This window comes from Leptosomus discolor, chromosome 3 (genome assembly GCF_034619465.1).
Source record: "Leptosomus discolor isolate bLepDis1 chromosome 3, bLepDis1.hap2, whole genome shotgun sequence".
NCBI classification, from domain to species: domain Eukaryota; kingdom Metazoa; phylum Chordata; class Aves; order Leptosomiformes; family Leptosomidae; genus Leptosomus; species Leptosomus discolor.
The window spans coordinates 15171202-15185380 of NC_141393.1; the positions used below are offsets into that span (position 1 = coordinate 15171202).

General features: G+C 40.7%; 1 protein-coding gene across 4 annotated transcripts in view; it reads left to right on the top strand.

Moving 5' to 3' along the window:
• BCL11B (BCL11 transcription factor B) overlaps positions 1-8652 on the top strand; it is a 91694-nt gene extending 83042 nt beyond the window's left edge. For all 4 annotated transcript variants that reach the window (XM_086462269.1, XM_086462271.1, XM_086462270.1 and 1 more), the window contains one exon: positions 6641-8652. In XM_086462269.1, coding sequence (XP_086318395.1) covers positions 6641-8652 — 2012 coding nt within the window. The remainder of the gene's footprint in view (positions 1-6640) is intronic.
• The last annotated feature ends 5527 nt before the right edge of the window (positions 8653-14179 follow it).

Below are 14179 nucleotides of genomic sequence, written 5' to 3' on the forward strand. Positions count from 1 at the left end.
AAGTAAATGTTCTTGCTAACTTTAGCTCTGCAGAGAAGGACCTGGGAGTTTTGGTGGATAATGGGATGACCATGAGCGAGCATTGTGCCCTTGTGGCTAAGAAGGCCAACAGTGTCCTGGGGTGCATTAGCACCCAGCAGGTCGAGGGAGGACATCCTCCCTGTCTACTCTGCCCTGGTAAGGCCACACCTGGAGTACTGTGTCCAGTTCTGCCCCCCCAGGTCAAGAAGGACAAGGAGCTACTGGAGAGAGTCCAGCAGAGGGCTGCGAAGATGATTAGGGGGCTGGAGCATCTCTCCTACGAGGAAAGGCTGAGACACCTGGGGCTCTTTAGCCTGGAGAAGAAAAGACTGAGAGGGGATCTTATAAACACTTATAAATATCTAAAGGGCAGGTGTCAAGAGGATGGGGCCAGGCTCTTCTCAGTGGTGCCCAGTGACAGGACAAGGGGCAATGGGCACAAACTGGAGCACAGGAAGTTCTGCTTGAACATGAGGAGGAACTTCTTCACTCTGAGGGTGGCAGAGCACAAGAACAGGCTGCCCAGGGAGGTTGTGGAGTCTTCTGCTCTGGAGATACTAAAAACATGTCTGGACGCATTCCTGTGTGACCTGCTGTAGGCTAACCTGCTTTGGCCGGGGGCTTGGACCAGATGATCTCCAGAGGTCCCTTCCAACCCCTACCATTCTATGATTCAGCAACTTGGATAATTTGGAGTGGTAATATGACTTATAAAACCTCTTCAGCACAAATACCTATATTAGGGATATTTTTGCATAGCAAATCAAGCATTGAGTATGAACCGTTACAGTTCACACTGCAGATCCACACTGCAGACACCTGGAAAGTGTTTGGCTCTTGTCTAGGTGACCTGTCAAACCACGTATAACCATATATTTTCTTCACTATGAAACACTAAATCTTTCCAGAATTTAATGCCCTTCTCTTTAATGTCAGCTCGTCTTATAAGGAGACTTGTTAAACTAGTGTTCTCAATTATGGCATTTTAATTTAATAATAATTCAATTAGGGGTGTGTTTTTTATGGAGCATCCATGCTACCTTTATTGGTATTATTAGAGTAACCATCATAATAACAAGGAGTAATTATTTAAATGCTCATTAAAAATCGAGTGGTGGAGAAGAGAGTAACATTGGTGGAAAGATTGCAGGAACTTGATACGTGTCTGCTCCTGAGTGCTACAATAAAAGGTGTCCTTTCTTTAAAGCTTGCAAGTTTCTACTTTTCCTGAGCTTCTAAAGGTGCAGTAAAGCAACATTAAAATTCCTTAACATTTTTATTGCTGCTGTTGTAACTTTGTAAAGGGAACCAGAAACTTTATCTGGAAAGTATTGCTAGAGGTGAAGAATGGCAGTGGTTATGTGGACCTGACTGCAAGTCCTCACTGCAGTCCTGGCAGGGGTTACGGGTGGGTTGATTAAAAAGTGGGGGAGTTCGTTCACTGTTACAACTAATGGAATTATACAGGCATGCTGAGGGGAGGATTTGTAAGGCACTGGATGTCACTGTAGCCCAGCAGAAAATAATGAATTCTCAACAGTTCTTATCTCACACTGATTATTGTTTGATGGTATCCAGAATAACTGAGGATATTTGGAGGGAAATTTATCTCCAGGGCAAAGGCACTCAGCATTCAGGGTATGTAAAAAGTCATGTACCAACTGGGCAAGGAAGATCTGCCTATCACTAAATGATACAAGTCAGACTGCAGAGGACAGATAAGTCAGGGGATTCAGGCTACCTGGGATGAATGTCCACAGACTCAAGGCTACTCTTGTTCTGGGCTGGGCAGACTGACCTGTCTTTTCTCACTGTCCCCTGTAAGGGCAGAATTTGGGAGGCAGGGTCTGAATTTAGCTTTGTTTTGTGCTGTTCATGAAAGAGAAAAAAGCTCATTATTGCTTTGACATTTTGAACGGAACATAATCTGTCATGCAGTAATGGAAGGAACAGATTTTAATATTTCTGGAAAAGACCATCTTTTGTCATAATATACAGAAAAGGCAAAAGTGTTCAGTAAGTTCATAGTTTATAATTACCTGCTTAGGGAGAAGATACTAGAGAGATTTTTAATCTACTAGATAAAAACATAACAAGATCTAATGGTTGGCACTTGAACTCTGCAATTCAAATCAGAGAGAGGGTTTTTTAGCACTGAAAATAGTTAACCATTGCCACAGAGTACTCCAATAGATAGTAAATTCTGTCTTACTTGGCATTTCCAAATGAAGTTGTGAGAAGAGGGCGCTAAAAGACATGAAGTGGTTCAACTGCAGATCGCTGGGCTGGATGATATCCGTGTGTGAGGTGCAGACTAAATTGTTTCCTATGTTTTTCATGTACATGTAGGTAGGACAAAACATTATGAACTTAAATTGCAGGAAGAAAGATTTAGATTAGGCACTTGGGGAACCTTCATGATGGTAAAGAAGGAGTGAGGTGGACTTTGGGAAGGTTGTAGACCCTCCATCCAGGTGGCCTTTGAAATGGGAGAACAAAGCATCTGCCATAGATATGAATGGATGTATAGATATGGACATCCTTTGGGTCAGGAATTGGATAAAGGCAACCTTAAGGCTTGTCATAGTCCTCTCCTTCTTTAATTTTATGGTCCTTCCTAGCCTTTGAATCAGTATTTCTAAACCTATACGCCTGTTTCTCAGTAGGATCCAGCCCTACAAACCTGTCTCATGTCTGAGCTCCAGTGGCAGTATTTGTTTGGATTTAGTGCAACTTTGAAGCTGCTGTTGACTGCACAGGGTTTGTGGCCTGGATGTCTCATCTCAGTATGTATACCGTATCTACCAACTAATGTAAAGATAAAAAATTGTACTTGAGCCATCAGCTCTGAAAACCATGCCTAGTCACAGACTATATGGTTGAATCCATGTGCAATTCATTGAACAGTATTAATGAAGTCTTGGCTTGTGCTTAACTCTAAGCACATGAATAATTTCATCACTATCCAACAGAGCACTTCAGCCTATGCTTAAGTTTCACTGATGTTGATTACTCACATGCTCAAAGTCAAGCATATGTTAAAGTGATAAAGACTGCGTATGGCAAAGCCTATATAGCTAGTTGTCATAAAGTGGGTATTAGGCAGCCTTCAGTGCAGGTGGCGAGGGATTAAGATAGCCATGTATCAAAAATAGACTTATAACAAAGAGTTTTATAGTCTAGGTGCACTACATTATTAAATATAAAGATCATTCTTGAGCAATATGTGGCTGTTTCTGGGCACGTTTAAAATATTTAGCAAGTTTTTGAATACAAAAATGTTCGGACTGGATCTTCAAAGACTTTTTGACATTGTTCTGTTCTTAAAAGTGAGGATCTACACTGCTCAGGGCAACTTCTAGGCAAGATAACCATGAAGTGATAATATGGAAATGAACATTTAATTTTATTTATTTATTTTTTATTTTTTAAACTGGGAGTCTGGGGAGAGCCTTTGAGGGTTTTGAAAGTTAAAAGATATATATAAACAGGCACACACAGATGAATACTTGTGAAGCAGTCAGGAATTGGTAGTCAGGCAGCCTGCAGTCAATTTTGCCGTTGTGTTGGGGTCTCCTGAAGAAGAGTGTTGAGGAGCACAACAGCTAAACAAAACAAAAAGGAAGAGGAGACTGTTTTATGACTGCTAGCTTGTAAATCTTAGATCACTAATAGCACTAATTTGCTCTGTTTGAAAGAAAACTAAAAAAGAGGAGGATATACTTTCCTCACTTGCATTTCACGGAGTTGAAGTTTTGGAGAACAAAACAAAACAAAACATCTCAGTTCCATGTAACATGTAGTAGCAAGCATCCAGCCAGCTGCCATTTTGAGGGTAATTTTTTTAATCAGCCATTTCAGTTTTGGATTGGCCTTGATTCTCAGCTTGCTCAGGAATTTTCTCCTTACATATGTGCCTTTGCTGAAGTAAACGTGTTGCTGTTTGTCATCCTCGTTGTCTAATACACAGCTGCTTTCTTCCTCCTGTCAGCTCTTGAGCTAAGCAAGGAGAACGCATGCATACACACACACACACTCACACACTTTATTTTTTTAAAGAAGAAAATGCCACAACAAAAAAGAATGCATGCTGTGACTTTAAAATGAAAGAATTGAACAGCTGTGGGTAATAAATCGATTAATTAGAGTGGATAAAATGAAGGTGAAGGGTGCAGAGCACTCTTTAATTTGAAGATATATGACCTTGTAAGATGCTGCACTTCATTTGCTATTAGATCACACTTGAGAAGGGGCTTTATTAAAATCTATTCTAGGGTGAGCTGAGGTAAAACATATTGTTAAAAAAAGCTTTTGACAGAGTATGTTATATACTTTACTCTGCTTCAGTGATTTCTGTCACTTTTTATACTACACATGTTTCTGTGCAAGAAAGTTAAAGGTCTAGACATTTTCATCATATTTCTTTAAGAATCAGAAATTTAAATATTTGAAGTAATAATGGGAGCATTTATTGTTGCTTTGGCTGCAGAGCTGACATAAAACTCCCTAACTGCCTCAGTGCTGAGTAGATTTTTAAGGGATAATGTATCAGTTCCTTTCTGTGTTTGTATGTGACGTTCATTAATGTCAATAGCAGTTGCAGGCACTTTTTCCAAGCTGAGTATAGTTCCCAAACTTGTGTTTTTTCCAATAGCAGTTGTTAATCAAAGCAACTGGGTGAACCGTACAATCCAGTGTGCAGGGCTGGGGCCCAGGGGCCTTGTCAGCCAGGCAGAAATGTGGGCCGTGTTGTGTAGGTTTTTTTTTGGCTGTGGAGAGCTGGCTTCTCCGAAATTGGGGTCTTAAGCTGCTATCCACAGCAGTAGCCTTACTAAATCAATAGGAGCGTGAGGAGCTGCACACATTTATCACCTACATTTGTAAATAAGTCTCAATCTGATAGATGCTTTTTCCTTTACGCTTTTATGGATGTTCATTGGGTGATAAGATTAGATAGACTGACAGGCTGATAGGTAGGCAGATAATCTTCTAGCCTCCTTGTCTAAGGTTTTGTAGGTTTTGTTAGCAGCAGCTGTTCCTGCAACAGCCAGAAGAGGGGAATTCAGTCATCAGCAATCCTGCTTCGCCTTGTGTGCCCGAGTTTAATTTTTTTTTTCTTTTTTTTTTTTTTTGACTGCTGTGAGTCATTCCTCTTCACAAAGGTAGTTTCGATAATACGGTTCTATTCACCTTATAAACTCTTTCATTTTCAAGCTCAAGCAACAGGCTTTTGTGAATTGCAGTCCCCCCATCTAGAAAGGGATTGTGTAGTTCAGCTTCGGATCTGTGCTCCTGTGGAGGGGCTGGGACTGAGCTTCGTTCGAGTTGTTATGCAGATGCGGGTCAGGCGGGAAGCTTGGTTCAGGCTTTGAACTTTCAGGAAGTTTAGTGCCTTTAGGTGTAGTGGGGCCACTGCTAGCCGAAATATGTGCTTTCATAACCAAACAAACAAGCAAGAAATTAATTTTAGATTTTCCAAAATGGGTAGTTGTTTTTCAGGAAACCTCCCCCTCGTTTGAAAAAAAACCAAGAACAAAACAAATCCTGGATCATGATTTTTCAAGTTGACACATATTTATGAATTTATCAGAGTCTTGCAGAAGCATTGAAAAAAGGAGGCGGGGGGGGGGGGGGGGCGGGGGGGAAGTGGGGAAGTGCTTTTTGAAGATAGCACATAGTTTATATTGTGCCCAGGACTGGAATTTTCTAGCTAGCAAAATTATGACTGTAGTGCAGACTTGTCCACACCTGTCCTTTATGTAAAGCTGAATCAAGGTTAAAGGAATGCTTTCCACCTTTATGCAGTCGTTCAAATAAGCTAGAAAGGCAAACAGAACAATGTTTTTGGCTCCGGTGAGCGTTTCTGCATTGGAGGGCAGGCTCAGGCTCAGAAATTCTTGGGACCCAGTTCAAGCACGGCCTGACATTTGTTACTGTTAATTGCAACTGCTCTGTCGGCTTTGATTACCGGATGTTTCATTTGAGTGGCTTCTTGGTGTTTTGGCAAAAAGAACATCAAAGTGGTTTATGCAAGGGTACGTTTTCCAAGCTCCTGTTGACTTGAATAGAACTTGTGCAGTTAAATACCTACATAGTATTTTAAAAATGGAAGTGCTGGCATGACTGAAGCGTGTATAAATTAAATTCAGCAAGATCTCAGGGGGCTGCTGCATGAAGTATACAAAAATATAAAATGGAACAGTGAAAATGATACTGAAGCTCCTTGCAGGTGCCTTGTAAAACCTACCACACTGCATTTTCCTTGGTTTTTGTCTGTAGTCATAAATCCCTTGAAACAAATTCCTTTTTCTGGAATAGACACATGAAAGGATTTGGATCTTTATGCGTCATAAAGGAAGGTTTTATTTGCAAGTTAGAGGATATAAACGTATATAGCACCAATGCGTATGTGTGATATTTGTCATACATGTTAAGTGAATAAGTGTGGTGAGTAAATGTGCTGTTCAACAATTTATATCAGTCAATACATTGCAATTAAGTCCTTCTTTCAGAAATGCCAAGGAGGAAATGTGTTAGCAAAATAAAGCGCATGCCAACTGTATTTAAATGTTCTCCGCTGTATTATTTTTTGAGTGTTCTTTCTGTTTTTCTTTTATAGGTAAAGATGAGCCTTCAAGCTATATTTGCACAACATGCAAGCAGCCTTTTAATAGCGCTTGGTTCTTGCTTCAACATGCCCAGAACACACATGGATTCCGCATCTACCTGGAAACAAGCCCTTCAAACAGTTCCCTTACTCCACGCATCACCATCCCTCCTCCTCTGGGACCGGAGACTGTTGCACAGTCCCCGCTGATGAATTTCCTTGGAGACAACAACCCTTTCAATCTTTTACGGATGACAGGACCCATCTTGCGCGAACACCCTGGCTTTGGTGAGGGTCGGCTTCCAAACACACCTCCGCTGTTCAGCCCACCACCTCGTCATCATCTGGATCCACATCGCCTTAGTGCCGAAGAAATGGGGTTAGTTGCCCAGCATCCCAGTGCCTTTGACAGAGTTATGCGTTTAAACCCCATGGCAATTGAGTCCCCAGCGATGGATTTCTCCAGAAGGCTTCGAGAGCTGGCAGGAAACAGTTCCACCCCTCCGCCAGTCTCACCCAGTCGCACCAACCCTATGCATCGCCTGTTGAATCCCTTCCAGCCAAGTCCTAAATCACCTTTTTTGAGCACCCCGCCACTGCCCCCCATGCCCCCTAGCAGCACTACGCCTCCCCAGCCTCAGGCCAAGAGCAAGTCCTGTGAATTTTGTGGGAAAACGTTCAAGTTTCAGAGTAACCTTATCGTGCACCGGCGCAGTCACACAGGAGAAAAGCCCTACAAGTGTCAGCTCTGTGACCATGCTTGCTCCCAGGCCAGCAAGCTAAAACGCCACATGAAAACGCATATGCATAAAGCCGGCTCCATGACGGGCAGGTCAGACGATGGACTGTCCACCACTAGTTCCCCCGAGCCAGGCACAAGCGAGCTCACTGGAGAGGGACTGAAATCCAGTGAGGCAGATTTCAGGAACGAGAGCGATCCTTCCCTGGGCCATGACAATGAAGAAGAGGAAGAGGAGGAGGAGGAGGAAGAGGAGCTTGAAAATGAAAGCCGGCCAGAGTCGAGCTTCAGTATGGACTCGGAGCTGAGTCGTAACCGAGAAAACGGCTCCAAGTCGCTGCCGGATGAGAAATCCCTCGTCCTGGGAAAAGTCATCGAGAACGTAAGTCTAGGTGCCATCCAGCAATATAACGACATGCTAGCTGAGAAACAGAAGAGGAGTAGCTTCATGAAAAGGTCTTCTGACCAGCGAGACTTGTGTCCTCGAGACCTCTGTCAGAGAGATCCAGGCGATGAAGACTCAGTGGTAGGAGAGCTGGACCGCACTGAGGAGGGGACAGTCAATGGAAGAAACTTTGGCCCAGGTGAACCCTTCCCAAACTTGTTCCCCCGCAAGCCGACACCTATCACGAGCCCCAGTTTAAACAATTCCTCTAAAAGAATAAAAGTAGAGAAAGATTTGGACTTGCCACCAGCAACAATAATACCTTCCGAAAACGTTTACTCCCAGTGGCTGGTAGGGTACGCAGCATCGCGGCACTTCATGAAGGATCCGTTCCTTGGATTCACAGACTCCCGACAATCCCCCTTCGCGACCTCTTCCGAGCACTCGTCGGAGAACGGGAGCCTGCGTTTCTCCACCCCACCGGGGGACATGCTGGACGGGGGGCTCTCAGGGCGCAGCGGCACGGCGAGCGGAGGCAGCACCCCCCACATCAGTGGTCCCGGCCCTGGGCGACCCAGTTCGAAGGAAGGGCGCAGGAGCGATACATGTGAGTACTGTGGCAAGGTCTTTAAGAACTGCAGCAATTTGACGGTGCACCGTCGGAGCCACACTGGAGAGCGGCCTTACAAATGCGAGCTCTGCAACTATGCATGTGCCCAGAGCAGTAAGCTGACGCGCCATATGAAAACGCATGGCCAGATAGGGAAGGAGGTCTACCGCTGCGACATTTGCCAGATGCCCTTCAGTGTTTACAGCACCCTGGAGAAACACATGAAAAAGTGGCATGGAGAACATTTGCTGACAAATGACGTCAAAATTGAGCAGGCAGAAAGAAGCTAAGGCCCCCCCACCCCCCCTCGCCCCACCCCCGCTAGGTTAAATTTCAGGGGTCTAGGTAACATTTTATTTGTACAGTTTAACTATTGCCAACTGAGAAAAGATGACCTAACTTGCCTCCGTAAACATAACTTAGCATAACTATGGTAGGTGCCAGACTTTGGCACTTAAATATAACCTGTGTCTACAAAGTTCTATTAAACCCGAGGGTTGATTAAGGCAGTAAAAATTGTGGAGCCTTTTAACTGTGCAATAATTTCTGTATTTATTGGGTTTTTGTAATTTTTTGGCATGTGCAGGTACTTTTTTTTATTCTTTCTGTTTAAATTTCTTTTAAAATTTTGTTGGGTATCCCTTTTTAATTTTACCCAGTCGTAGCCTGAGATTACTTGCATTGTAGGTGAGAAACATATCTTTTAAAATTATAATTTTTGGGCCGCTGCTTTGTTGAAATTTAAGCTAAGCGTGTGTAATTTCTTGTAAAGAAGCCAGCATTTGAACAGAAAAGAAATCTTTCTCTTCCCCCCCGCCCCTTTCTGTTTTTTTTCCTTTCCTTTTCTTAGATAACCTTGAAGATTAGGGAAAACAAAATTCTACAGCGGATAACAATCTTTAAAATTAGCACTTTCTTTTGGAATTGGATCAAATATGTAGCACTGACAATGTCGCTGACGATAGAGGCCTTTTCTAGATGGGTTTCATCACTAAAGTTATGGCAGCAAAAAAGACATAGGTGCAGAAGGCAGCTACATTCAAAAGCCAGAAAAATCTTAATTGTGCATTACTGTTGGATAGTTTCTTCTTGTCGGTAAAAGCTGTGGCAATGTAACGGTGCCATCTTGTCACTTTTTGGTGTGTCTTTCTCTCCCTCTTTCCCTCCTGCAACTCCTCACAGAGACAATAAAAGTGTATCTTGAGTATTGTAATAGTCTTTTCAAACCTGGGAGGAGCCAAATGCCATCTTTTTTCTTTTTAAACTGCAAAATCATAAATTTAGGTTCAGGACATCTACTTTAGACCAGATTTGCTGTAGTTAAAATAATTACTAGAGGAAGGGAAAGTGTGAACTTCTCAATGAAAAACCTCAACTCATAGGCCTTTGGTTTATGAATAGAAATATTAGAACCATCTTATATAGTGTACAATGGTGTTACTATAAGGAAGGGAAAAACACATTCTAGTTGATTTACCTGTCTTGGCAAGATTCTGCTCCTACTGAAGTCAGTAAGGGTTTTCCCCCTGACTTAGTTAGGAACAGAATGGAATTGTATTCAGATAAAAACATTATGACAGAAAAAAGTAAAGAAAAGGAAAAATACACCTGCTCTGCTTTCAATTTCCAAATTTTTTAAAGCCTTTTATGACTAATATTAGCAAACAGTGGACATTTATGGATAGAGATTTTAATTATGTTGACCCGCACTTTAAAGCTTTTATTTGTGGTTAAGCGAAAAAAGGCTTCTCAACAAGAAATTACATCATATTCTTCTACTTGGCCCAAAGGTGGGTTAAACTGTAAGGGAACAGCTGAGATTAAGTGTCAGTGTTGCTAAGCATGGCATTCACAATACTGGCACTATAAAGAAAAATAAATAAAAATAATTTATTGGACAGTTTTTCTACTGCCATTCAATTTGATGTGAGTGCCTTGAAAACTGATCTTCCTATTTGAGTCTCTTGAGACCAATGCAAAACGTTTTTGTGAAATGAAAAGACTTTTAAAAAAAAAAAGTAAAACAAGAAAAGTACATTCTTTAGAAAAAAAGAGCCACATTTACTTAAAAAAAAAATTACTGGTTGAAGATAGTGGACATGAAAATGCCATAAAACCCAATCAAATGAAGATGTATACCCAGCACAACTTCGGACATCCATTAGCTGAATTATTCTCAGCCTTTTTTTTTTTTCAGGACAACGCTGCTTAGGAAATGGAATGGAAATGATTTACTGCTGAATTAAAACTCAAATGACACAAATTACAAGTTGCTATCATTGAATGAGACAAAACAATTCAGGAACAACGGCTAATTTTTTTTAAAAGTTAAATTTAGTGCACTCTGTCTTAAAATACGTTTACAGTATTGAATACATACAAGGGTAAAAAAGAAATTGTGTGTATGTGTGTTTGAGCAATCTTTTTTTTTTCAAAGTTTGCTTAATAGGTTATTAAAAAAAATGCCATAATGGCCATGTGTATATTGTTTTCTTTTGGTGACGGGGTTTTAGTATATATTATATATATTAAAATTTCTTGATTACTGTAAAAGTGGACCAGTATTTGTAATAATGGAGAATGCCTGGGCATTTTACAAAACCAGAAAGAAAAAAAAAAACTTTTCTTTTTTCCTTGAAAATGTTGCAGTAAAATTTAAATGGTGGGTCTATAAATTTGTTCTTGTCACTGTAACTGTAAAGTCTTGAGTTTTAGTAAATTTTTTTCTGCCTTGGGTGTTGAATTTTTATTTCAAAAAATGTATAGAATCTTGTATTTGGGGATTAAAAGGTGATTGCTACACCATGTAGAAAAGGTATGTAGAAAAAAGTGCTTAATATTGTTATTGCTTTGCAGAAAAAAAAATCACGTTTCTGACCTGTACCTATTTTTCTCTTTTTTTCTCCCCTTCCCCCCTTCCCTTCCCCTTCTGGAATGGATATTGATATTGGTTGATTCATATGATGTAGGCACTTGCTGTATTTTTACTGAAGCTTGTAATTTTTTAACTGTACGCTTGTCCTTTTAAAGGGATTTAATGTACCTTTTTGTTAGTGAATTTGGAAATAAAAATAAAAACAAACAAACAGGCTGCCATAATATATTTTTTTAATTTGGCAGGATAAAATATTGCAAAAATAAAAAAAAATTTGTATGTGAAGTCCTTATTGTACAGGAAAAAAGGGGGTTGTTAGACGACCTTTGAGTAAAAGAAACAAGACAAAATAATTAAGTGCTTTTTTATTTTTTATTTTTTTTGTTGTTGTTGTTGTTCACAAATAATTTTAGTTGTATATATATTTTTTTTTTTTTTGTCAGAAATGGCCTACAAAAAAGTGCTGTTCCCACAGGGCTCTAAATAACTTCAAAGTTGCCTGGACCCCTTGCATCAAGGTTTTACCAGGTATGGTTGAACCAGGCTGGATGGTTATTGCCTATTCGTGTGAAATCAAATTCTGTTTCCGTAAAGGTGTCTGGGGTGACATCCCACAGCTTCCCCGCAGATTTGAGAGAGAGAGAGATTTTTTTCCCCCTTCTGAACAAGAAGATGTCCAACACATCTTCCCTCTCCTGGCCACTCCCCACTCACTGCTCCCTGCACCCTGCCACCACCCTCTGGAAGAAAGTCATTTTGTTGCAAAAAAAGGGAGAGCTGTTGTATCCACTTTGACTTAAAATGGTAAAATGGTCTGCTGTTGGTACAGTTGTAACCGGGTTGAAGTAAAATTGGTCCAGGCACAGCCCTCCTCTTCCCTGTCAGAACAGGACCTACCCCATGTACAGGTCTTGCCAGTCCATGTTATTAGCTGCTTTGCTGCTGTTCACTCCTAATTGTACATTCCATAAATTTCTGAATGTTTGAGGGACTGGGATGAAATCCTGTGCCTTTTGATTTCTGTCTTCTTTGCTGTTCTTTCTCTCTCTCTCTCTCTCTCTCACGCTCTCTCCCTTTCGGGTCGAGGGGAAGACAGGTGGCAGAAGAGGCACAGATGCTCTAGTGAAGGGGAGAAGGAGAAAATGCTCACCGCTTTTGCAGGAAATGACAGTAAAACTTAAAAACAACAACAAAAAAAAATTGCCATGCCAAATTCTTCTGCTGCTGTCATCGGTGCAGAACTGCTGGAGCAATTGGAGAGGCATGGGTGTGACAGCAGGGACAATTTGGTCCAGCTACGTAACAGATAGATATTATGTCTTCCTGGCTTGAACAACATATGCTTAAGACTTCTGAACAAATTCTGGATCTCAATTAAACTGATATAAATCAGGATATATTCATCACTCTTACTCCTGGATTACTCCAGCATAGCTGAGGCTGGAATGTGGTCCCTTAAAGGCACATTTTCACTTTTTGGTGAAAATTCAGATCTCTGGGTTTGTATAAATCCAGAGTCATGTCACAGAAGTCAGCAGAATCCCTTGGACACGCATCAGTGTAACGAAGATCGGAAGTTAACCGCATGTTTTCAGTCCACAACTCGTTGATTTAAGAAAAAATTTCACCTTTCATTTTAGTGTAAGTTGCTTAGGAGCTCTGGTATCCCTGTTGTTTTTAATTATCCAGGATAGCTAACACCAGCAGTTGTCTAATTCTGTGACTTAGGTCACTGAAACTAACAATAAGTCACCCAAAAGCACAAGGGTTGTGTTTCTGCAGACTGTAGTGATAATGAAATGGCACTCCTTTTCTTCTTGCTTAGAAGAACTGTAGTTTACTAGGCCACAAGCACAATATAACGTAGATGTAAAATAGCTAGAATGCTGCCATAGTTCTTTTCATAATTTAAATAGTTTTTTATTATTATTTTAAGGTTGAATTTATTACTTTCATTGTGTCTAGTCCTGCTGCCTTTCAAGTTCAGAGCAAAACTCCAATCTACTCCCTTGGCAACAGGACAGGTCTGAGAACCTGGTTTTAGAAAGAAAAATACTGATTTTTAAGGAAAGGGTCAAAAAATCAGCATTTCATCCCAGTCCTATGTAAAAGACAGTCCAAGGTTTTGTTTATCACAGGCAAACTCATTTTTATGGTGCTCTTTGTATTTTAGAACTGCAAAGCAAAGTAACGTTGATTTAAGTTGTTTGCATTTGTACCGGCAAGGCAAAATATTTTTATTACCTTTTTCTATTACTTATTGTATGAGCTTTTGTTGTTTACTTGGAGGTTTTGTCTTTTACTACAAGTTTGGAACTATTTATTATTGCTTGGTATTTGTGCTCTGTTTAAAAAACGAGAGCACTTTTTTTTTTATTATGGATAAAATGTTGAGATGGCTGGAGGTCATTTCAATATGGCTTAGTGAAATATTTATTGTTCCTTTTATTCTCTGTACAAGATTTTTGGCCTCTTTTTTTCCCTTATTGTCACAATGTTGAGTTCAGCATGTGTCTACCATTTCATTTGTACGCTCGTTCAAAACAACGTTTGTTCCAGTTTCAAGTTATAAAAATAAATTGGACATTTGACTTGATCTCCAAATCTTGTCTTTCCTGTTTTTTTTGAAATTGTGGGATGGGAAGGGGAAAAAAGAAGCGAGTGAGGAGTTGAAGCTTCAGTACGGATGATAGTGCTCGTGCCGTATTTTCTGTCAGTTCTCGTGGGAGTCAATCAGGAGCAAATTTTTGTTTGGGGAGGACACGTGAGCACCTGCGTGATGCTAAGCAGATGCTAGAGTCCTGCTTGCATCCCTTGGACTTAAATATAATGTAAAGTATTTCCTGAGTAGGGGTCTTGAGAGAAACTGGTAGAATAATTCTTGAAACAGTCAAATTATGTTATGTTTGGGGCAATCAGCACAGTTTTCTTGCTCTTGTGTT